Genomic DNA, 23,779 nt, shown 5'->3' with positions numbered 1-23,779 from the left:
GGAGAGCCCCTGAGGTGCCAGAACAGCAGAACCCCCCCATAAGAGACCCCATTTTACAAATTACATCTCTCAATGAATTCACCTAAGGGTGCAGTGATCATATTGACACTACGAGTGTGTCACACAATTTTATACCATTGGGCAGTGAAGAAAAAGTAATTACATTTTTACCACAAAAATTTTGTTCTAGCCCCAAATTTTTAATTTTCACATGAGGAAATGGGTAAAAATGATACCAAACCCTAAGAACACTCAGCGTTCGAATCACGTCTGGTTGTGTAAATTTTTTTCTTCCTCCATCCCCACTCCACCTCTTGCCAGAGGTTTTACTGACAGCTATTAATTTTGTCATATTTCCCCTTACTTTTTAAAATGTTTATAATTAAGGACTATTGGTTTTAACACATCGGGGAAATATGAATCTGGGAGCTGGATCATATCCTTTCTTCCCCTGCACCAAAATTTGTCACAACATTTCTGATGAACGTGACAATACCCAATATGTGGCTGTCTAGTACTGCTCAGCAGAATCCCTTCTCAAGTGACCCCATTTTGGGAATTACACCCCTCTAGGAATTTATCTACAGGTGTAGTGATGATTTGACTCCATGAGTGTTTTCCAGAAACAAGCAGTAGTAGATGTTGCTGAGTGCCCAGCATTGCAATGCATTTTATCTGTCAGTGCTGCACTGACAGAACACTCTTAGACCATGCTCTGAACATGGTCTAACAGGTTTGCTGTAATTGGCTGACCTGGAGGTCATCATGACGACCTTGGGTTGCCATGGTAACGACCGAGCTCTCATGGGGGGTGCCAATCTAAAGGGAGAGGGAGCCCCCTCCCTCTCCCAATATTCTATATGCTGCAATCACTATCGTTCATGGCATTTAGGGGGTTAAGTGGCCTAGGGCAGTTCTTTGCACCACTTCTGGCAGTGACAGCCGGGTCTTGGCTATAACTTAAGCCAAGCTCCCGGTAGCAATCATGCAGGCACAGCTCCTTAGCCCGCATGATTGCTATAACGTAAATTTACATCATTTTGCAGGAACCCCTTCCTGACCATCACGTAAACTTACGTCAAATGTCGAGAAGGGGTTAAGTAGGCTTTCTTCCTTTAATCGGGCTTCTTCTTAGTCAGGATCAGAGATCTTGTCCTGCTGCTCTCAACTCTCTTGGATGTGGCTGTAAGCCAGTTCAGCTAGCACTGCACGTCTGACCTGACACAGGTCCAGGGAATGACTCATCTTCTGCCCTGGCCTCAGGGGCTTTTATATTTTCTAACTGCCACACAGCTTGTCATATAACCTTGCCCCCCCTGCTTCTTTATCCTACCTGCAACACACATTCACTTCTCAGTTCCTGCTTGCTTTCTTCTCATTCCTCTTCTAATTTCTGGCCACTAGATGGCGGTGATTGTTTACTTCAGCTTCATTGTACATTCAGTTACAGATGTCTCCCAATTACTTATATCACAAATACATCCACCATAAGGCCTAGTAGTTGGGGATATTATTTTATAAGGCAACCCCTTTATGACCTATAGATTAGACAAATTATGCGCAAGATGCATTTGACTCCCAATCTATTAATGAGAGATTGAAAACCAGGCGGCATAATGTATGCATTTTGTGCATGACTTGTCTGATCAGGTCCATGCATGGTTCCATGCAGCAGCCTGGACTAAATGCTTTTAATCTAAAGTTCCTTTGGCAAGTCGAGCAGAATGAGACATTTAGGAGAATTTAGGCATGGGAAATCTGGCTGCAATTCTTCTCAAGATAAACTGGACACAGTAGCTCCCTCTGGGTGTTGTGTGTGGGTGGTATAGGTGCAGCCTGACAGTTTGCTGGGTAGGGAGGTGAGGCTGCTTCTAAGTTCAGGCCACCACTGAGGTGAAGAAGAAACCCAGAGATCATGAGGCAAGGCCTCCGCTAGACAAAAAGTTGGAAGGACAGGGCAATGTGAGACTGCTGTGGCCTCTGTCTGACTAGCCTGCTAGTGAGCGTATTGCAGAGGCTACCAAAGAGGCTGTAATACCCGCTAGAAATGCAGCAATGATCCACCACAAAGGTGGATGGAAATAGTTGACAAGGACTTTCTATAATAGCTGCTGTTTTCCCTCCAGACTTGGTTAGGACAATGTCTTTATATGTGGCATGACCCCGGCAATAGACAGAGACAAATTGGAGTTCTGTTGAAGGGTTAACTAGTATTGGAGCCGCTGTTGAGTCTATGCCCTTGCTATGTCCGTCATCCCCTAGACGAGGCGTGCTGGGGGCTAGAGCCTTCCTACATGACATTGAGGATGAGGTCTTGAGAAATCATCTGTGAGAAGCGTTCCAGGATGAGTTAGAGTTAAATGGCAGAAAACTGCAAGGTGCAGAGGAGAAGTCATCACTACAGAGGTCTGTGTTGTAAAGAGATTGTGCTTATGTTCCCCAACTGTTATGGGCTGTTAATTGGACTGTTTTATCGAATTACATTTGCCATCTTTCCCAAGACCACGTTCACACATTGAGTATTTGGTCAGTATTTCACATCATTATTTGTAAGCCAAAACCAGGAGTGGGTGATAAATACAGAAGTGGTGACGTGTTTCTATTATACTTTTCCTCTGATTGTTCTACTCATGGTTTTGGCTTACAAATACTGATGTAAAATACTGACCAAATACTGAACATGTGAACATGGCCCAAGTCTTACAATTTCCTTTAGTTTAAACCTGGCGTCATATATTTCACTGCTAGCATTTTGGTCTGTGAAGAAACTGGTATAACTTAGACTTTGCCATATTACGCATCAACCCTGTTATCATTTTTTTAATGTTTTTATTATTCCTATTATTTTTTTAAGCTTCTTTTACCAACCAAGTATCACCCCAGACTTTTCATATGACATCATGTTCCATTATTCACTCAGTGACATGGAGCTGATGCTGACTCATGTGTCTCTCCGCTGTGTGAGCAGGAAGCTGCCATGTTTGCTTCGCTCTTATTAAATTACCTTCTGGAGAAGAGAAGATACTTCTGCCTTGTTTAGGGAATAGATTTATTGTCATTTTAGTAAATCAATTATTCTACAGATTAATCATAAACTGTCTAGAACTCATTTGTAACATGAAGGGTAAACTGGAATGGTGATTATTAACTGTGAGCTGAAGAGTTTTAATCTCATCACACACATTTTGGGAATTATTGCTAACAATTAGCATTTGTTATTCCTTTGAATAAGTGACTGTATATTGCAACAACATTTCTGTATCTTGTTGAAAAATACTGGGACAGATTTTCTAATCCTGTGTAACAGATAGTAAAAGTTAAATTTAGACAGTTTTAAATTTATCACAGTGGCTCATACTGGATGATAAATATGGTGGATGTTTAGAATGTCTAGTGTAAGTTTACCCTTTCTATTAGTTGACTTACTTTTCGACCACTTGTTAAAGGGAATCCGCCCGAAGGATCATCCCTCCTATGGGCATGCAGATCCTAGGAAGCTGAATTAAATTATACCTTGATATCTGTGATCTGATGTCTTATTCCATAGAAATCCATGTTTTTCTTATATGTAAATGAGCTGTTAAGATCTATGGACCGGACTCAGATCTCCCTGAGTCTGCCTACATAGATTATTTGAAATAAAGGGACGTTACCAGTGGGAGACATGATCCTACTGACAGATTCCTTTTAAGCAAAAAACAGGAACACAGCTTTAGCAAATGTTGTGCACTTTACAAATACACTTAGCCAACCCTGTTTTTTAAACACTTTAAAAAAAGTGTCCAATGAGGCAAAAAGAAGTTTCTAAAATCTTTAATAAATGTAACACATGGCACGAACCACATAATTGTTTCTTAATTTGAGAGAGAATTCTGACATATTTTAGTTAGTAATTCTACCCTACTGTTTTTTCTTCTTTCAAGAATAGAAAAAAAGATACTTTTAAAACAGAATGCAACAGGGAACCTATATTGTTGCTATAAATGTTTAACATAATGTAGATTGTAAGCATATGAGGGCAGTGTCCTCTCCCCACTGTACTCGTCTGTCACAGATTGATTACTGTATTTTATATGTGGTGGGCTTGTCTGGTCACTGCTTCATTCACACAGGGCTCTGCTGAGCCTCGTTCTTGGAATCGTGGGGGGTCCCAACTGTCAGACCCCCGCCGATCGTAAAGATAGAATATAGGAAGGTGATAATAATAATATTAATCTTTATTTTTATATAGCACCAACATATTCCGCAGCGCTTTACATACATTGTCATCGCTGTCCCCATTGGGGCTCACAATCCAAATTCCCTATCAGTATGTCTTTGGAGTGTGGGAGGAAACCGGAGAGCCCGGAGGAAACCCATGCAAACACGGGGAGAACATACAAACTCCTTGCAGACGTTGTCCTTGGTGGGATTTGAACCCAGGACCCCAGTGCTGCAAGGCTGCGCCACCGTGCTGCAAGGCTGCGCCACCGTGCTGCCTGTGATAACTTCTAAAGATGGGAATAACCAGAACATTTAAAATTGAATCCTGCTATTATTATTTTTTTAAAAGCACTATTAATTCCAGGGGGCTCTGTTCTTGTGAAGAGGATTTACATACATAAAATACATGAATGGAGAAGAGCAGTGGCGCTGGTAGGTGGTCTAGTAGGCCTGCAGCAAATTGGGACAATAACCACTAATTGTCCAAAGATATTAAGGGAAGATATCATTAAAACATAAATTTAAAAGTAATTTGCGCTGAGCTAAAAGACAGAATAAATAGAAGAATAGGTGGGATAAAATAAGTATTTTATTAGAACTAAAATATAGAGTAAAAACTAGTAAAAATTAGAGAATCCTGATTGTACAAGTAGAATGAGTATGGTCCTGATGCTGGGAATCAGGGTCCTGCTTGAGGGTTGTGTCACCAGTATAGTCTGCAGAGTGTCCCAGTATGATTTTGGGTAATGGTCATCCCTTGGGGAGAAGAAGAGAAGGAATAGGATTACTAAATTTAAAGAAGTTGTCCACTACTTTATTCCCTCCCACAATGTATCCCCCCGGGGCCCCTAAGACTTCTTGTAAATACCCTCTGTTGCTGATGATGCCTGTGAGTGGCGCTATTGGTGGCCGCTCACAGGCATCAAGTGACCCCCTTCTGATGTCATGACAAGTGAGGCGTGACTCAGCGCTGGGGTCCCCACGGTGGTTGCTGGGTTATGGGAGGGGTTACCCCCCGCGTCACACCCAGCATCCACCACGCGCTTTCCCAATGAATGGGGAGAGGCAGAGCGTGCGGTGGATGCCGGTGCGACGTGGGGGGGTAACTCCGCCTACAGCCTGGCATCCACGGTGAAACCAGGAAGATAGTGACCCCCTGTCGTGACGTCAGTGGATGTCAGAGCCGGCTGCAGCCAGGGGTCACGTGATGCCTGTGAGCGGCCAGTGATAGCGCCACTCACAGGCATTATCAGCAAAAGAGGGTATTTACAAGAAGTCTTAGTATCAGGGGGATACATGGGTGGGGGGGGGATATAAAGTAGTGGACAACCCCTTTAAGTGTTGGTTAAACCGATAGTGGTTGGAAGCTGGTATCCAATACCTCGATTATGCCTGCGGACCAGAGTAAGAATGGGGAATCTTCCCAGCTTCGGAGGGCCGAGCAAATTTGGTGGCTGTAAAAGGAAAAATAATCAAAATAGATTTAGAAGTTATAGGTGGAATCGAATTTATTGTGCGTAGGACTAGTTACCTGAACCCAAGGATAGTTAGATTCATAAGTTCTCCTGATTGACTGGTGAAGTAGATGTGGGTGATGGCTGTGTCCTAGTTGGTACCTATTATGGAAAGTAGTGAAAGATAATACTGACCTGTGGTGTTGCATGGACAATAATGGTGGTGCGTGCTGGTAGATTACCTTATGAAATTCGAAACAGTGATGACCCTTAGGAGCAATTGATAGAGCAATGACTGGGGTGTCTGATGTAGGCTGGTAGCCAGGGTTGTTTTTACTCTATATTTTAGTTCTAATAACAATTATTTTATCCCACCTATTCTTCTAGTTATTCTGTCTTTTAGCCCAGTGCAAATTACTTTTAAATCTACATATAATACACATAGAAAACATAGTACACTGTGAGAGACTGGTACAAATCGGGACCCTGCTAGCCCACCTCCTTCCCCCAGCTTCTGGTGAAATGCAAATTAAAACATAGATCATGTAGAGGGGAAAACTGGTGAAAATGCAGAATACAAGTCATATAATGGCCAGATGTAGAATTATTCCCTATGTACACAAGTTTATTTTGAAAATTTCCATAACAATACAGTTACCCTTTAAAGGTATGCTGTCAGCAGTTTTTACCTATGTAATATGACAGCAGCATGATGTACGGACAGAGACCCTAATTCCAGAGACATGTCACTTAGTTTACTGGGTGCAGCAGTTGTGATACAATCACAGTTTTCTCTGCTGCAGATCTAGCAGAGCTCAGTTGTTGATCTGTGTATAACCCTGGCCACACCACAGTTTTCTGTGTATATTGTATAGTGACAAAGAGCTGCTAATCAATGCTGGGGACATGGTTGGACTAGGAGGCACGAGGCCATTTTCCCTGTAATGATAATCTCCTGCTGATAAAACACTGATTGTATTGACACAACAAAACACAGTCCAGTAAGTTACACATCCCTGTAATCAGGGTCTCTGCTCCTGCATTATGGTGTTCTCAGATTACATAGCAAAGACCTGCTGACAGAGTCTCTATAAAAATCACCATACAGAATTTATGTGAAAGTGTTACATTGACTGTGGCTTAAAAGGGGAACGGACTGTTTTATAAAGTTCCAGCAACATTTACAGGAACAAAGGATTCTTAATAATGCTGTAAAACAATGTACGTCTCACTGAATAAAACAATGATAATGGCTTGTTTACAAAGTACATCATCTGCAGTGAGATGTATGTTAATTGTTCGCCTCCATATCATTGTATTTGTAATATACAGAGATTATCCCATTACTGCGCCATATTCCAGAGATCATAGAGAGGTCTCTCACTTGGGAGCCCTAGCTATGAGCCAAGGGATTAGTTGATCCCTTTACAATATTTTATTTTAGTTCAAGACAATAGTTTTACACTGTAGTCTCAATGGTAAAGGTCACAGGGAGATGTTCCATTACCTTAGCTTATCAGATCAAATGTTGAAGAGTTTACAAATCTGATTTTACATTGAATACATACAACGCATGTTCATGATAAAAAAATTTTTTAGACAATTTGTTGTTTCATTAAATGGCCACTGTCATGTCATCAAACTTTACAAAAATCAATAGTACAAGCGACTATACAAGACTTGTTTCTCCACTTATGAACCAATTCTTCTACTCCCCCCACCTACCTCCTGAACTCACTAGCCGCTCTGATACATTATGGTCAAAGCAAGATGGACCACCAGCACAGTAAATTGTCGGATTACAACTCAAATTAATATCTATGGAGAGGGAAATGTGTATGGAGGAGTGAGGAGCAGAGTGAGAAAACAAGCAGAGACAGAAACAGGCAGATTGTGCTGCAATTAGTGAGTGGTTTAACTTATCCAGAAAATGGATTCACAGCCACACAGCACAGTACTGCTGCTCCTTTAACTCCTGAGCCCTGCGTTCCTTTTTTTATTCAGAAGCCCCGTACAGAATGAATGAACCTGCAGATGGCTATCCAGCTCGCCACTCCATTATATATCAGGCATAAAAGTGCCACATCTGCTATAAAAATTAACTCCCTATTCTGCAAATCTATGCCAGCCCCAACGAACGGTTGGACCCCCACCAATCAATAAGTTATCATCTATCCTGTGGACAGGCAATGACTTGTTTTCACAAGACAACCTCTTTAAATTTTCACAACTTTCTAACAGAGTGCCGAGTTCTTTTCGTACAGATATATTTAGTCATTTTATGATAAATTGTATTTTTCCTATTAATTAAAAAAAAGCAGGCTACACTAATTCCATGCCATAAATAAACACGGGATTGAGGTTTTCTTTTTAGAAATATTCTGACCATATGATATATTTATAGAACTAATTGTATTGATTCCAGATCAGCAGATGTTCAGTAAGTAATGAGTTGTTGTTATTTCCTGTATTCTATATATTAGATATATGATACATGTAATCATATAACATGTGCACAAACAGATGCGGTAATTCACTGTGCTACAAAGTATGGGTCCGTGATGTGAAAAGTATTTGCCCCCTACTAAATTTACCATTATACTTTATATAGATCACAATGAAAAGTTTTGGATCTGTAAATATGTTACTGTTTAAGACGCTGGGAACCAAATGACTCTGTGACTACTGGGGAAAGGTAAATGGGAAAAGAAAAGGAGAAACGGCAGCCCTGCTGTCAAGGCTCATAGTTTTGAGACTGACACAAATTTTGGTTTTCAGAAAGTTTGCTGTGTCAGGGTTTTTAGATCTTAGTCAGATGTTATTGTAGTTACTGAATTACAATTATAAGTATTTCTAAGAAACTTGTATTGACAAATACATCAAGTTTACGTAAAATCTCAATATTTACAGTGTTGGTCCTTATTTTTCAAGATTTTGCAATTCACCCTGACAGCTGGGTATCAGCTTCTGGGCCAAATCCTGACTGATGACAACCTAGTACTCGGCCGTGGCCACTATACAGTCGACAGAGCTGTGCTGTGCAGTTCCGTAACTGAGCAGTTCTGGGAACAGCTGATCGCTGGGGGTGCTGGGTCTTGTACCCCCACCAATCAGACATTGATGACCTGTCCTGGAGCACACCCGGGGTTTACGGTTGCAGCCGACACATCATTTCCGGTCGGAAGTGACGTTGCTTGTGTTCCACCTCTATCGGCTGGTGGAACGTAAAGCGCACTGAGTGACAGCATGCTGCACTAAATGGGAGGTTATTTGAAATTTACTCAGCTGCTCCATAGCATCCTATTTAAATGCCCTACCAACAGTGGTGGCCAAAAGTATTGGCACCCCTGCAATTCTGTCAGATAATACTCAGTTTCTTCCTGAAAATGATTGCAATCACAAATTCTTTGGTATTATTATCTTCATGTAATTTGTCTTCAATGAAAAAAAACAAAAAGAATTGTCCTGAAGCCAAATTGGATATAATTCCACACCAAACCTAAAAAAGGGGGTGGACAAAAGTATTGGCACTGTTTGAAAAATCATGTGATGCTTCTCTAATTCGTGTAATTAACAGCACCTGTAACTTACCTGTGGCACCTAACAGGTGTTGGCAATAACTAAATCACACTTGCAGCCAGTTAACATGGATTAAAGTTGACTCAACCTCTGTCCTGTGTCCTTGTGTGTACCACATTGAGCATGGAGAAAAGAAAGAAGACCAAAGAACTGTCTGAGGACTTGAGAAACCAAATTGTGAGGAAGCATGAGCAATCTCAAGGCTACAAGTCCATCTCCAAAGACCTGAATGTTCCTGTGTCTTCCGTGCGCAGTGTCATCAAGAAGTTTAAAGCCCATGGCACTGTGGCTAACCTCCCTAGATGTGGACGGAAAAGAAAAATTGACGAGAGATTTCAACGCAAGATTGTGCGGATGGTGGATAAAGAACCTCGACTAACATCCAAACAAGTTCAAGCTGCCCTGCAGTCCGAGGGTACAACAGTGTCAACCCATACTATCCGTTGGCGTCTGAATGAAAAGGGACTGTATGGTAGGATACCCAGGAATACCCCACTTCTTACCCCGAGACATAAAAAAGCCAGGCTGGAATTTGCCAAAACTTACCTGAGAAAGCCTAAAACGTTTTGGAAGAATGTTCTCTGGTCAGATGAGACAAAAGTATCAACATAGAGTGTACAGGAAAAAAAAAGAGGCATTCAAAGAAAAGAACATGGTCCCTACAGTCAAACATGGCGGAGGTTCCCTGATGTTTTGGGGTTGCTTTGCTGCCTCTGGCACTGGACTGCTTGACCGTGTGCATGGCATTATGAAGTCTGAAGAATACCAACAAATTTTGCAGCATAATGTAGGGCCCAGTGTGAGAAAGCTAGGTCTCCCTCAGAGGTCATGGGTCTTCCAGCAGGACAATGACCCAAAACACACTTCCAAAAGCACTATAAAATGGTTTGAGAGAAAGCACTGGAGACTTCTAAGGTGGCCAGCAATGAGTCTAGACCTGAATCCCATAGAACACCTGTGGAGAGATCTCAAAATGGCAGTTTGGAGAAGGTACCCTTCAAATATCAGGGACCTGGAGCAGTTTGCCAAAGAAGAATTGTCTACAATTCCAGCAGAGCATTGTAAGAAACTCATTGATGGTTACCGGAAGCGGTTGTTCGCAGTTATTTTGGCTAAAGGTTGTGCAACCAAGTATTAGGCTGAGGGTGCCAATACTTTTGTCTGGCCCATTTTTGGAGTTTTGTGTGAAATGATCAATGATTTGATTTTTGCTTCATTCTCTTTTGTGTTTTTTCCTTGCAAGCAAATTAAATGAAGATAATAAGACCAAAGAATGTGTGATTTCAATCATTTTCAGGAAGAAACTGAGTATTATCTGACAGAATTGCAGGGGTAAATATATAAGGACTATATACAAATATGCTCAGACGTTAATGTGTCTATATCTGAAACAACCTACATATGTGACACATAAACTAAATTGTTTAAAAATACATTTATTGAATCAATAGATATAGTAATATATACATAGAAAGATAAAATGGGGAAAGGATAACACAATAGAGAGGTTATAGACATAAATTTGCAACCTGTTTTTAAATAAAGTCCGCAATAAAGTGCATAGTGCTAAAGATGGACTCCATAAATAAAAATAAAAGGTGACATCCTCGTCAAAGCCCCCTGGCGAAGCGCGCGTTGGATTTGGCTATCTGGGTCAGTACAAACTTTATTATCATTATACATTCTATCTTTGTATACCACGTTCACTAACTTATGATGTAGCACCTTTTATTTTTATTTATGGAGTCCATCTTTAGCACTATGTAGTTTATTGCGGACTTTATTTAAAAACAGGTTGCAAATTTATGTCTTGCCTGGTATATAGAAACTGATCATGTAATGTAAAAACCATACTATAATTATTGTCCTACCCAGTAACCTCTCTATTGTGTTATCCTTTCCCCATTTTATCTTTCTATGTATATTTTACTATATCTATTGATTCAATAAATGTTGTATTTTTAAACAATTTAGAATTGCAGGGGTGCCAATACTTTTGGCCACCACTGTATATAAACCTATATACCTGGTCAGCAACCCAGTTAGATCACCCCTTACGAAGCTGCCCCTAGCAGCAATACGCGTTGGGTCTCGTCCTAGCAGGTAATTTGCATTAGTTCATCTGGTTACTATGACCTTCTTATGATGACTGACTGTATCTATAATTGTTATGTACCTTGGTGTATTGACTGTTACCTTATTATGCACCTTGGTGTTAAGTACCTTGTAGTATTGACTGTCTATTGCCTGATGTTCTTGCTATATATACCCTGTATCATGCTATGAGATTGTTTTTCGCAATCTCAGTATGAATAATCATTAATAATGAATAACCTAATATAATAGAATTTGTACCTGCTGAAGAGTTTGTTGGGTTATTGCATCCAACCTCTTCGTTTGTATGTATATTTTCAATTTTTTTAATTCCCTTGTCTGAAGTTGCTCCATTTTTGTCTATTATGTCTAATAAATTTGCAAATTTTCTCAAATTTTGGGTGTACACAACTCTTTTAGCCTGTCACCGCGTGCAAATAAGGCAATGATATTACTGAAAGAATGGGAGAGGGATGAACTGCCACAATTATGGGAACACAGGCACCGTCTTGTCTGCTGGGTAGGGGGCTGCTGACACTGCTAAGGGGAGAACTGCTGTGACTTAATGGAAGAAGGAAAGCAGGGCAGTAGTTCACACACACTACTACACCCTACTGTGACTGCTGGGATAAAGGTTGTGCCTGAGGGAAGGATCAGCTTTGATGATAGGAAATGAGGGAGCCCTGCTGTGACTACTGGGGTTAGAAGGGGCTATTTTTAATGAGTTGAAAGAGGGAAGACCCTGCTGTAATGACTTTAGAGACATGACGAACAATATGGTGATTACTGTTTGGGGTATGCTATTTTGAATTCTTTAAGAAAGGTTTCTGTGAGTACTGGAATTGGAATAGGTATTCCGATAAAACTACTTAAAGGGAGAAAAAGGGCAATCTGGTACTATTTAGGGAAGAGGGATTACGGTTTAATTGTTATAACTACAGCAACTTTTAAAAACTTCTAAAGTGGGTGTTGCTGTCCGGTGTCCTGTGGGGTTTAGCAAGTGCAATGGTTTCATGAATCTGGAGGCAGGTCCGAACATTTACAAAAGCAGATGTGTCTCTGTGGAGGAGCTCAGGTTTTCCAGTTATCTGAACGCCTCTTCGGCTTTGTGGTGTAATTAGACTGTGGTGTATACATGTTCGCCGCTAAGTGTTTACCACAAATCTACAGACTATATAAACTTGTTCAGACATGCAGAACTGCACCAATGAGATCAAGACATGGATTCTAAACTGTATAATAACAAAAGATGAACAAATAAATCATAAATGATCATATTAATATACAGTTAGTAACAAGACTGGATTCACTTGAATTCTTATAACCTACATATATGCATGTAATCTTTTAGGGAGGATAGAATGAGCTGACATATTTCCTTTGTAGCTGCATTCATACATTGTGAATTTTTTGCCGCATTTGATGGTGAAATAAGAATCTTTTGCTGCGATTTTTGAAAATTATAGCAAACAGTGCATTTTCTGTTGCGGTTGTGGCAAAAAAAAATCACACTGCAGCTGCAACAGTAAACGCAGCCTTTTGAATATGTCAGCTTCACTACTTGGACAACCCCTTTAATAATGTTATGAAGTTGCTGTACTGAAAAGTGCGGCACCCGGGAGAAAATTAACTTTATTTCTCCTAAGAACCGCTGAATTTCAATAATGCAGGCGGCACTAAGCACACTTCTCCTATACATTACAATGGTAATTACGGACAGCACATGGGTCCCATCCATGTGCTGCTCATGATTTTCAAGGACCCATTGATTTTTATGGGTGATTTCCTGTATGGGTGTATATGTGACGCCAATAAAAATGGACATGATTTTTTTGCTGACACGTGGTCTGCAAAAACAAGCACAAATGTCATGAGTTTACCACGACAGAGAGGGGCCAGAAGACCGCAGCGTCTGATTTCACGTACTCCTGCACAGATTAGAAGCACTTCTCCTTCATATTAAACAGTGCAGGTTTCTGTTAGCAGTGCAGGGGTTAAACTTTTAAGTTGAGAGTCTCTGAAGCTTCCTGCTTGGATGATCTCAGCTGTTCAGTGTTGGCCACTCCCCTCTCCAATCTACTATCAGGATTGCCAGTGTTAGGTTTATGCTACCTGGTGTGGAGTGAAGGTGTCAGTTGTTTGTAGAGACGTTTGGAGTGTTGATCTGAGACTGTTGCTTGGTGATTCGGTTGTGTGCAAATCCTCATCTATTTGGTTATTTCCTTCTTTTACTGCCTGGTGTTCCTTTCTGTTGTCTGTGACTGCATATTTGTACGATTGGTATTTTCATTTTTCCCTGTACTTCCTCCCTTGTTTGTCTGGTTGGTGTATATTCATACATATTACTCCCCACTTCCCTGGGTGGGGGAGGAAGACTGATATAGGGTTTATTCAGGAGCTCAGAAAAGTACGTGGCCCCAGCGTCTTCACCATTAGAAGTAATCAGGGAAGCAGGGATAGTTAGGGCACCCCTAGCGTTAGGGACAGGGAAGGAGCCCTTGGTCCCTAGATACCCGACAACAGAGTTGCGACAACGGATATGTGAACAGTCCAATATGATAGGTACAAGTTTTATAAATGAAAAACACAAATAGAACTGTTACGTGAAAAACAGAAGTCTGAATGTGGCCCAAAAGCTAAATTCTTTTGGCTTCCTTCAGTAATCCCATTTATTTACTCACTTATAGAACGCCATTAATTTTGCAGCACTTTACAGACATTATGGGTACTGTCCCCAATGGAGCTCACAGTCTAGATTCCCTATCAGTATGTCTTTGGCGTGTGGGAGGAAACCGGAGAACCCGGAGGAAACCCACACAAACACGGGGGGAACATACAAACTCCTTGCAGATGTTGTCCTTGGTGGGATTTGAACCCATGACCCCAGCGCTTCAAGGTTGCAGTGCTAACCACTGAGGCACCCCATTTATTACTATTAATTCCACATTATCAATACTAGTGGAATGGAAAATTGGAATGATTGCTTATAGTAATCAATCAGATTCCAGCTCTCCAGAGGCTATTTGGAGGATAAAATTGTTACATCTCTCCACCATAGTATTTCTATCCTCCTTTCAATAGGGGAGAGCTAGCGCCAATCTGTGCAGGGTTTCCCTTGCCTGAGTGATCCCTCTTTACCTTTCCAGCACCAACAAGAGATATCAGTTGCCCCATATTGTATACTGAAAGGCTTACGCTTAGCCCCCTATCAGAATTTGTTGTGGATATTAAGTAGATTTAGTGGCACCCTATAGCATAACCATGTTAGAAGGGTTTTCCCATAGCAGACACGTATATTCAGCACAAATCACAACTTCTGACATGTCTCTATAACATTGCAAAAAAAATAATTCAGATTTATATTTTATAAATAATTATAAACCATATATTATTTCCTTTACACTTCACAAATACTTACTACTTTGTGTTGGTATATCACATAAAATCCCAATAAAATACATTTAAGTTTTGGGTGTAATGTGAAAAAATGTGGAAAAGTTCATGGGGTATGAATACTTTTTCAAAGCATTGTATCAGAAATTATATTGATCTTCAAAAGTACCAGAATAAGGACATTGACATCCAGCAACTCACTTTAGATATGATGTAAAAATAAAATAGTCTGCTCTTCATATTTTCGATTCATTTTGTAGCATCAATAACAGGAAATTTGATTTTTATCATTTTATTTTGCTTGGTTCTCTGAGAAAAAGTAATCACATTCTTGGAAAATATCAAAGTATGTAAATATGGTAATCAGTTCAGACCATTGTTTTGCAAATTAATAATTGGAAAGCCTGAAAAAGGCCAAATTCTTTTTGAGTTTGGATTAGTACGTCCAACAAAGGTAGAAATGTCCAATACTAATCCATAGGCATTACAATGTAATAAATCTATTCATGCAGATGGTACTAACAACTCATGAATACTTTGCAGTATACAGCTTCTTTTTCCTATTAAATCAGCGAACTGTATGTTTATGAGCAGCCATAGTGCATGGATTATGTATAATTAACATGTCCTTCATTATGGTATTAGAGGGAATTTGTCACCAGGTTTTTGCTATGTAAGAGCAGCATGATGTAGGGGCAGAGACACTGATTCCAGCAACATGTCACTTACTCTCCCCAGAATATAATAATGTCACCCACCCTGGGCCCCTTCCTGGTATAATATCCTCCATTCTGGGCCCCTTCTGGTAATAATGTCCCCCATTATGGACCCTTTCTTGCTATATTTCCCATCCTGAGCCGCTTCCTGGTATAATTTCCCCCATCCTGGGCCCCTTCCTGGTGTAATGTTTCCTTTCTTGGGCCCCTCTCAGTGACAATGTGCCCCATCCAGGTATAATGTCCCATCCTGGCCCCTTCCAGTAATAAGGTCCCCTATCCTGGTATAAAAACCCAATCCTGGGCCCCTTCCAGTAATAATGTCCCCTATCCTGGTATAAAACCCCCAATCCTGGGCCCCTTCCAGTAATAATGTCCCCTATCCTGGTATAATACCCCCCATCCTGGGCCCCTTCCAGTAATAATGTCCCCTATCCTGGTATAATACCCCCCATCCTGGGCCCCTTCCAGTAATAATGTCCCCTATCCTGGTATAATACCCCCAATCCTGGGCCCCTTCCAGTAATAATGTCCCCTATCCTGGTATAATACCCCCCATCCTGGGCCCCTTCCAGCAATATCCTGGGCCCCTTCTTGGTACAATGTGCCAACTCCTAGGCCCATCCTGTAATAATGCTCCCTGTTCTGCCGCTATTCTCTAACACAAGTAAAAAACAACAATTCTTCACGCCTTCCCCAACTCCCATGATGGGTGATGTCCTCCTATGTAGCCGATGCAGAGGCTAGGGCTGACTTTGTGCCTGCTATGGGTGACGAATGACATCACTGCTATGCACCGCCTGTGACTGGCATGCCGATGTCAGCTGTCGGCCTCTGATTGACCGGCAGTGTGTTATACAATGCATGGACCCGGCGGGTCTCTGCACCTCAATACACTTCAGCTGAATGTGCGCCATTGGACACCTCCAGGTGAAATAGCGACTTGGGTCGTTGGACCCCCTCCAGTACGGGACCCCGTTTGCACCTTAAGTGACCAGGATGGTTACGCCCCTGGTGATGACCCATCCTAACACTACGCCATCACCCTATAACAGGGGACCACCTCTTCTCACACCCGATAAAACTATGGGGGCTGATTCATTGCTGTATTTGCACCTCTTTTTGTCCTGTTTGGGTGGTGTTCGCCTGTTTTCATTGGTGTCTTATTCCTCTTTTGATTTGCGCCATTTTTAGTCTATTTTTCATTTGTTCACTGTTTTCTGTTCGCCATTGTGGATGCAAAAAACGTCAGCGATTATAAAGAATAAGTGAGTGAAAATGATGAATGGGGCCCCATGAGCACAGCATCATGGGTCATGCTGGGACTTGTAGCTCCCGTGCTCAGATAACGCTTTGTGTGATCGTACAGCAATGACTGAATGTAATGGAGCTTCCCCGGACAGATGTGAGCACAGCGCTCCGTGCCCCGCCCCGTGTGTCGTCTCTGTCAGCTGTTTGCACTCACCTTCCTCCCCTCTGTCTCCCACTGCAGGGTCTACACGACTGTCAGTCATCCAGCTGCAGGAGGCGGGGCCACACTGACGCGTCTTCCCTCCGGCCAATCAAGCACTTATAAGAAGCAGTGGGTGGAGCTACAATCCGTGTGACTGACAGCGGTGGGCGGAGCTACGAAGGCCGGGCGTTTCGACGTCACCACGCACAGGAGGAGGACGCCCGGAGCATGGGTCGGAAGCGGTGCGTGGGAGACTGTTCCAAGATGGCGGCGGGCTGCTGCGGGGTGAAGAAGCAGAAACTGTCCAGCTCTCCGCCGTCTGGCTCAGGGGGTCCCGGTGGCCCGCACTGCAGCGGGGATAGCCAGTGCCGCGGGGCGGAGCTGGGCCTGGGAGGCTCCGGGAGCGGGCCTGGTGGGAGCAGCCGGGTGAACGGCCTGGCTTGTGGTAATAGCCTATCGCCGGGCTGCGGGACTCTCTCTCCGGGCTGTGGCTCCAGTCTAAGCCCCGGATCCCGGAAGATGGTGGTTTCGGCTGAGATGTGCTGCTTCTGCTTCGATGTTCTGTATTGCCATCTGTACGGGTACCAGCCGCCCCGCACGCCTCGCTTCACTAATGACCCATAGTAAGTGCGGGCCGGGTAGGGCGAGCGGACCGGGGGAGGGGAATGAGCGGCCGGCCGCACCGAGGGGACTGTGTGTGTAGCGGGAGAGCAGTGTGTGTGACAGGTCATCCATTGTGTCACCCTGTAGTGTGCACAGCTGGGATCTGGGACCGGTATGGCCCGTAGCATATGTGCACCTGTCCCCCGGAGTATAGCCCCCCCATAGCGTGTGTGGACCTGTCCCCCGGAGTATAGCCCCCCCCCTCCCCCGTAGCATGTGTGCACCTGTCCCCCGGTGTATTCCCCCCCCGTAGCTTGTGTGGACCTTTCCCCCGACGTAATCCCCCCCCCCGTCGCTTGTGTTGACCTGTCCCCCCGCGTATCTCCCCCCTATAGCGTGTGTGTGGTTGTCGTCGTCCCCCCCCCCATAGCGTGTGTGGACCTGTCCCCCGGCGTATCCCCCCCCTATAACGTGTGGACCTGTCCCCCGGCGTATCCCCCCCCCCCTATAACGTGTGTGGACCTGTCCCCCCGGCGTATCCCCCCCCCCTATAACGTGTGTGGACCTGTCCCCCCGGCGTATCCCCCCCCCCTATAACGTGTGTGGACCTGTCCCCCGGCGTATCCCCCCCCCTATAACGTGTGTGGACCTGTCCCCCGGCGTATCCCCCCCCCCCCTATAACGTGTGTGGACCTGTCCCCCGGAGTATCCCCCCCCCTATAGCGTGTGTGGACCTGTCCCCCGGCGTATCCCCCCCCCCTATAGCGTGTGTGGACCTGTCCCCCGGTGTATCCCCCCCTATAGCGTGTGTGGACCTGTCCCCCGGCGTATCCCCCCCCCCCCTATAGCGTGTGTGGACCTGTCCCCCGGCGTATCCCCCCCCCTATAGCGTGTGTGGAGCTGTCCCCTGGCATATCCCCCCCCCCCCCCCCTATAGCGTGTGTGGAGCTGTCCCCCGGCGTATCCCCCCCCTATAGCGTGTGTGGAGCTGTCCCCCGGCGTGTCCCCCCCCCCCTATAGTGTGTGTGGAGCTGTCCCCCCCCCCCTATAGCGTGTGTGGAGCTGTCCCCCGGCGTATCCCCCCCCCCCTATAGCGTGTGTGGAGCTGTCCCCCGGCGTATCCCCCCCCCCCTATAGCGTGTGTGGAGCTGTCCCCCGGCGTATCCCCCCCCTCCCCCCTATAGCGTGTGTGGAGCTGTCCCCCGGCGTATTCCCCCCCCCCCATAGCGTGTGTGGAGCTGTCCCCCGGCGTATCCCCCCCCCCCTATAGCGTGTGTGGAGCTGTCCCCCGGCGTATCCCCCCCCCCCATAGCGTGTGTGGAGCTGTCCCCCGGCGTATCCCCCCCCCTATAGCGTGTGTGGAGCTGTCCCCCGGCGTATCCCCCCCCCCCTATAGCGTGTGTGGAGCTGTCCCCCGGCGTATCCCCCCCCCCCATAGCGTGTGTGGAGCTGTCCCCCGGCGTATCCCCCCCCCCCCCCCATAGCGTGTGTGGAGCTGTCCCCCGGCGTATCCCCCCCCATAGCGTGTGTGGAGCTGTCCCCCGGCGTATCCCCCCCCATAGCGTGTGTGGAGCTGTCCCCCGGCGTATCCCCCCCCATAGCGTGTGTGGAGCTGTCCCCCGGCGTATCCCCCCCCATAGCGTGTGTGGAGCTGTCCCCCGGCGTATCCCCCCCCATAGCGTGTGTGGAGCTGTCCCCCGGCGTATCCCCCCCCATAGCGTGTGTGGAGCTGTCCTCCGGCGTATCCCCCCCCATAGCGTGTGTGGAGCTGTCCCCCGGCGTATCCCCCCCCCCCCCCCTAATAGCGTGTGTGGAGCTGTTCCCCGGCGTATCCCCCCCCCCCCTAATAGCGTGTGTGGAGCTGTCCCCCGGCGTATCCCCCCCCTAATAGCGTGTGTGGAGCTGTCCCCCGGCGTATCCCCCCCCCCCCATAGCGTGTGTGGAGCTGTCCCCCGGCGTATCCCCCCCCCCCCATAGCGTGTGTGGAGCTGTCCCCTGGCGTATCCCCCCCCCCATAGCGTGTGTGGACCTGTCCCCCGGCGTATCCCCCCCCTATAACGTGTGTGGACCTGTCCCCCGGCGTATCCCCCCCCTATAACGTGTGTGGACCTGTCCCCCGGCGTATCCCCCCCCCTATAACGTGTGTGGACCTGTCCCCCGGCGTATCCCCCCCCCTATAACGTGTGTGGACCTGTCCCCCGGCGTATCCCCCCCCCTATAACGTGTGTGGACCTGTCCCCCGGCGTATCCCCCCCCCCCTATAACGTGTGTGGACCTGTCCCCCGGCGTATCCCCCCCCCCCTATAACGTGTGTGGACCTGTCCCCCGGCGTATCCCCCCCCCCTATAACGTGTGTGGACCTGTCCCCCGGAGTATCCCCCCCCTATAGCGTGTGTGGACCTGTCCCCCGGCGTATCCCCCCCCCTATAGCGTGTGTGGACCTGTCCCCCGGCGTATCCCCCCCCCCTATAGCGTGTGTGGACCTGTCCCCCGGCGTATCCCCCCCCCCCCTATAGCGTGTGTGGACCTGTCCCCCGGCGTATCCCCCCCCCCTATAGCGTGTGTGGACCTGTCCCCCGGCGTATCCCCCCCCCTATAGCGTGTGTGGACCTGTCCCCCGGCGTATCCCCCCCCCCTATAGTGTGTGTGGACCTGTCCCCCGGCGTATCCCCCCCCCCTATAGCGTGTGTGGACCTGTCCCCCGGCGTATCCCCCCCCCTATAGCGTGTGTGGACCTGTCCCCCGGCGTATCCCCCCCCCTATAGCGTGTGTGGAGCTGTCCCCCGGCGTATCCCCCCCCCCTATAGCGTGTGTGGAGCTGTCCCCCGGCGTATCCCCCCCCCTATAGCGTGTGTGGAGCTGTCCCCCGGCGTATCCCCCCCCCCCCCCCCTATAGCGTGTGTGGAGCTGTACCCCGGCGTATCCCCCCCCCCCTATAGCGTGTGTGGAGCTGTCCCCCGGCGTATCCCCCCCCCCTATAGCGTGTGTGGAGCTGTCCCCTGGCATATCCCCCCCCCCCCCTATAGCATGTGTGGAGCTGTCCCCCGGCGTATCCCCCCCCCTATAGCGTGTGTGGAGCTGTCCCCCGGCGTGTCGTCCCCCCCCCCCCCTATAGTGTGTGTGGAGCTGTCCCCCCCCCCCCCTATAGCGTGTGTGGAGCTGTCCCCCGGCGTACCCCCCCCCCCCTATAGCGTGTGTGGAGCTGTCCCCCGGCGTATCCCCCCCCCCCCCATAGCGTGTGTGGACCTGTCCCCCGGCGTATCCCCCCCCCTATAGCGTGTGTGGACCTGTCCCCCGGCGTATCCCCCCCCTATAGCGTGTGTGGACCTGTCCCCCGGCGTATCCCCCCCCCTATAGCGTGTGTGGACCTGTCCCCCGGCGTATCCCCCCCCCTATAGCGTGTGTGGAGCTGTCCCCCGGCGTATCCCCCCCCCCTATAGCGTGTGTGGAGCTGTCCCCCGGCGTATCCCCCCCCCCCCCCCCTATAGCGTGTGTGGAGCTGTACCCCGGCGTATCCCCCCCCCCCTATAGCGTGTGTGGAGCTGTCCCCCGGCGTATCCCCCCCCCCCTATAGCGTGTGTGGAGCTGTCCCCTGGCATATCCCCCCCCCCCCTATAGCATGTGTGGAGCTGTCCCCCGGCGTATCCCCCCCCCTATAGCGTGTGTGGAGCTGTCCCCCGGCGTGTCGTCCCCCCCCCCCTATAGTGTGTGTGGAGCTGTCCCCCCCCCCCTATAGCGTGTGTGGAGCTGTCCCCCGGCGTACCCCCCCCCCCTATAGCGTGTGTGGAGCTGTCCCCCGGCGTATCCCCCCCCCCCCCCCCCCATAGCGTGTGTGGAGCTGTCCCCCGGCGTATCCCCCCCCCCTATAGCGTGTGTGGAGCTGTCCCCCGGCGTATCCCCCCCCCCCCCCCATAGCGTGTGTGGAGCTGTCCCCCGGCGTATCCCCCCCCCTATAGCGTGTGTGGAGCTGTCCCCCGGCGTATCCCCCCCCCCCCCCCTATAGCGTGTGTGGAGCTGTCCCCCGGCGTATCCCCCCCCATAGCGTGTGTGGAGCTGTCCCCCGGCGTATCCCCCCCCCCCCATAGCGTGTGTGGAGCTGTCCCCCGGCGTATTCCCCCCCCCCCCCTATAGCGTGTGTGGAGCTGTCCCCCGGCGTATCCCCCCCTATTGCGTGTGTGGAGCTGTCCCCCGGCGTATCCCCCCCCATAGCGTGTGTGGAGCTGTCCCCCGGCGTATCCCCCCCCACCATAGCGTGTGTGGAGCTGTTCCCCGGCGTATCCCCCCCCCCCCTAATAGCGTGTGTGGAGCTGTCCCCCGGCGTATCCCCCCCCCTATAGCGTGTGTGGAGCTGTCCCCCGGCGTATCCCCCCCCCCCCTATAGCGTGTGTGGAGCTGTCCCCCGGCGTATCCCCCCCCCTATAGCGTGTGTGGAGCTGTCCCCCGGCGTATCCCCCCCCCCCCCTAAAGCGTGTGTGGAGCTGTCCCCCGGTGTATCCCCCCCCCTATAGCGTGTGTGGAGCTGTCCCCCGGCGTATCCCCCCCCCCCTAAAGCGTGTGTGGAGCTGTCCCCCGGCGTATCCCCCCCCCTAATAGCGTGTGTGGAGCTGTCCCCCGGCGTATCCCCCCCCCTAATAGCGTGTGTGGAGCTGTCCCCCGGCGTATCCCCCCCCATAGCGTGTGTGGAGCTGTCCCCCGGCGTATCCCCCCCCCCCTATAGCGTGTGTGGAGCTGTCCCCTGGCGTATCCCCCCCCCCCCTATAGCGTGTGTGGAGCTGTCCCCTGGCGTATCCCCCCCCCCCTATAGCGTGTGTGGAGCTGTCCCCTGGCGTATCCCCCCCCCCCATAGCGTGTGTGGAGCTGTCCCCCGGCGTATCCCCCCCCCCCATAGCGTGTGTGGAGCTGTCCCCCGGCGTATCCCCCCCCCCCCTATAGCGTGTCTGGAGCTGTCCCCCGGCGTATCCCCCCCCTATAGCGTGTGTGGACCTGTCCTCTGGCGTATCCCCCCCCCCTCCCCTATAGCATGTGTGGTCCCCCTCCCCGTGGCGTGTGTGGACCTGTCCCCCGGCGTATTCCCCCCCCCCCCCTCCCCGTGGCGTGTGTGGACCTGTCCCCCGGCCCCATAGTGCAGGGGTGGGGAACCTTTTTTCTGTTCAAGGCTATTTGGATATTTATACCATCCTTCTGGGGCCGTACAGCTCTGCCCCTGGTGTTCGGAAGTAATCTTTCATTGCACGCTCCTCAGCGTTCAGTAGTGAACTTAAAGGGCTGGTGGCTGTCAAAATACAGCTGACGTCCCAAGCACTGCGGTCCTCGGGAGTCTGTCCCAGGGCCAGATAAAAGGTCATCGAGGGCCGTAAACTGCCTACGGGCCTGAGGTTCCCCCCACCCCTGCTGTGGTGTATACATGTACATCTGTCCCCGGTACTACCCCGTAGTGTCACGGCCCCACTATCAGTATTTGGTCAGTATTTTTTCTCAGGAGTGGGAGGGAGGCAAAACCAGGAGTGGGTGATAAATGCAGAATTGGTGACTTGTTTCTATTATACATTTCCTCTGATTGTTCCTCACCTGGTTTTGGCTCCACTCCTGAGAAAAAATACTGATAGTGGGGCCGTGGCCTAAGAGTTGGTAAACCAAACCTCCGACTCCTCAATTGCCCTTACTCTCGACTCCACAGCCCTGGTCACTACTGAGCATTTACATACAGTGCAGCAAAAATTCATCTTGGCTAAAAGCCGAGATCCTTAGGTCCCCGGTACGGCCCCGTGTCGCGTGCGGCTGTCCCCGGTACGGCCCCTGCAACAGTCTATCCCATAATGCATCAGTCACATTATTACTATACATAATTTATATAGCTCCAACACAGTCCACAGCGCAGTGTACAGCTTCATATCGGTACATCGGGGTCTGTACAATGGCTGCCATGTTATTTCAGTATATGACTAGTCCAACTGTGTATACACTGTACTAAATCCAGAGCAGGCTGTGCTGCCTAATATATACACAGTATGGGGTGTCCATGATTATACCCATCTCTAATGTCTCACTTGTGTGAGCTGTTCAGGATGTTGGGTCCTGCTTGGATCTGTGTATCTAGATTGTCATCAGCTGTGATAGATTAAATGTAGGTTGGTGAACAAAGAAATGTCAGGATGGTACACATCCCCCAGCGGGGGGTCACATGAGGTGGCTGGTGCAGTATAGGGTGAAGGTATGCTGGGTAGACAAGCTGACAAGTGTTTTGTCTAGCTGAGGTGGGGGATGGGAGCTGTGTAAGTCCATGT

The 23,779-nt window shown here is 48.1% G+C and overlaps 1 protein-coding gene and 1 long non-coding RNA gene across 2 annotated transcripts in view; one reads left to right on the top strand and one right to left on the bottom strand.

The window, feature by feature from the left end:
- AMMECR1 (AMMECR nuclear protein 1) overlaps window positions 1-23,779 on the top strand; it is a 201,349-nt gene that overhangs the window by 115,252 nt on the left and 62,318 nt on the right. Inside the window, exon 2 of the mRNA XM_073641126.1 lies at window positions 16,932-17,515. Within this exon, the coding sequence (XP_073497227.1) occupies window positions 17,121-17,515 (395 nt within the window). The 5' untranslated portion in view covers window positions 16,932-17,120. The remainder of the gene's footprint in view (window positions 1-16,931; window positions 17,516-23,779) is intronic.
- Window positions 4,775-17,517, bottom strand: LOC141154750 (uncharacterized). Its single transcript, XR_012247471.1, has 4 exons — window positions 16,905-17,517; window positions 5,735-5,819; window positions 5,585-5,657; window positions 4,775-4,959 (listed from the first exon to the last, which is right to left on the bottom strand). It is a non-coding gene; the product is annotated as an uncharacterized lncRNA (long non-coding RNA).

Source organism: Phyllobates terribilis, unplaced genomic scaffold, assembly GCF_046119375.1.
Source record: "Phyllobates terribilis strain yellow unplaced genomic scaffold, ASM4611937v1 Scaffold_7__3_contigs__length_470593459, whole genome shotgun sequence".
Lineage (NCBI taxonomy): Eukaryota > Metazoa > Chordata > Amphibia > Anura > Dendrobatidae > Phyllobates > Phyllobates terribilis.
Note: the sequence above shows the minus strand (reverse complement) of the source record. Positions and strands in the feature narration are given on the sequence as shown.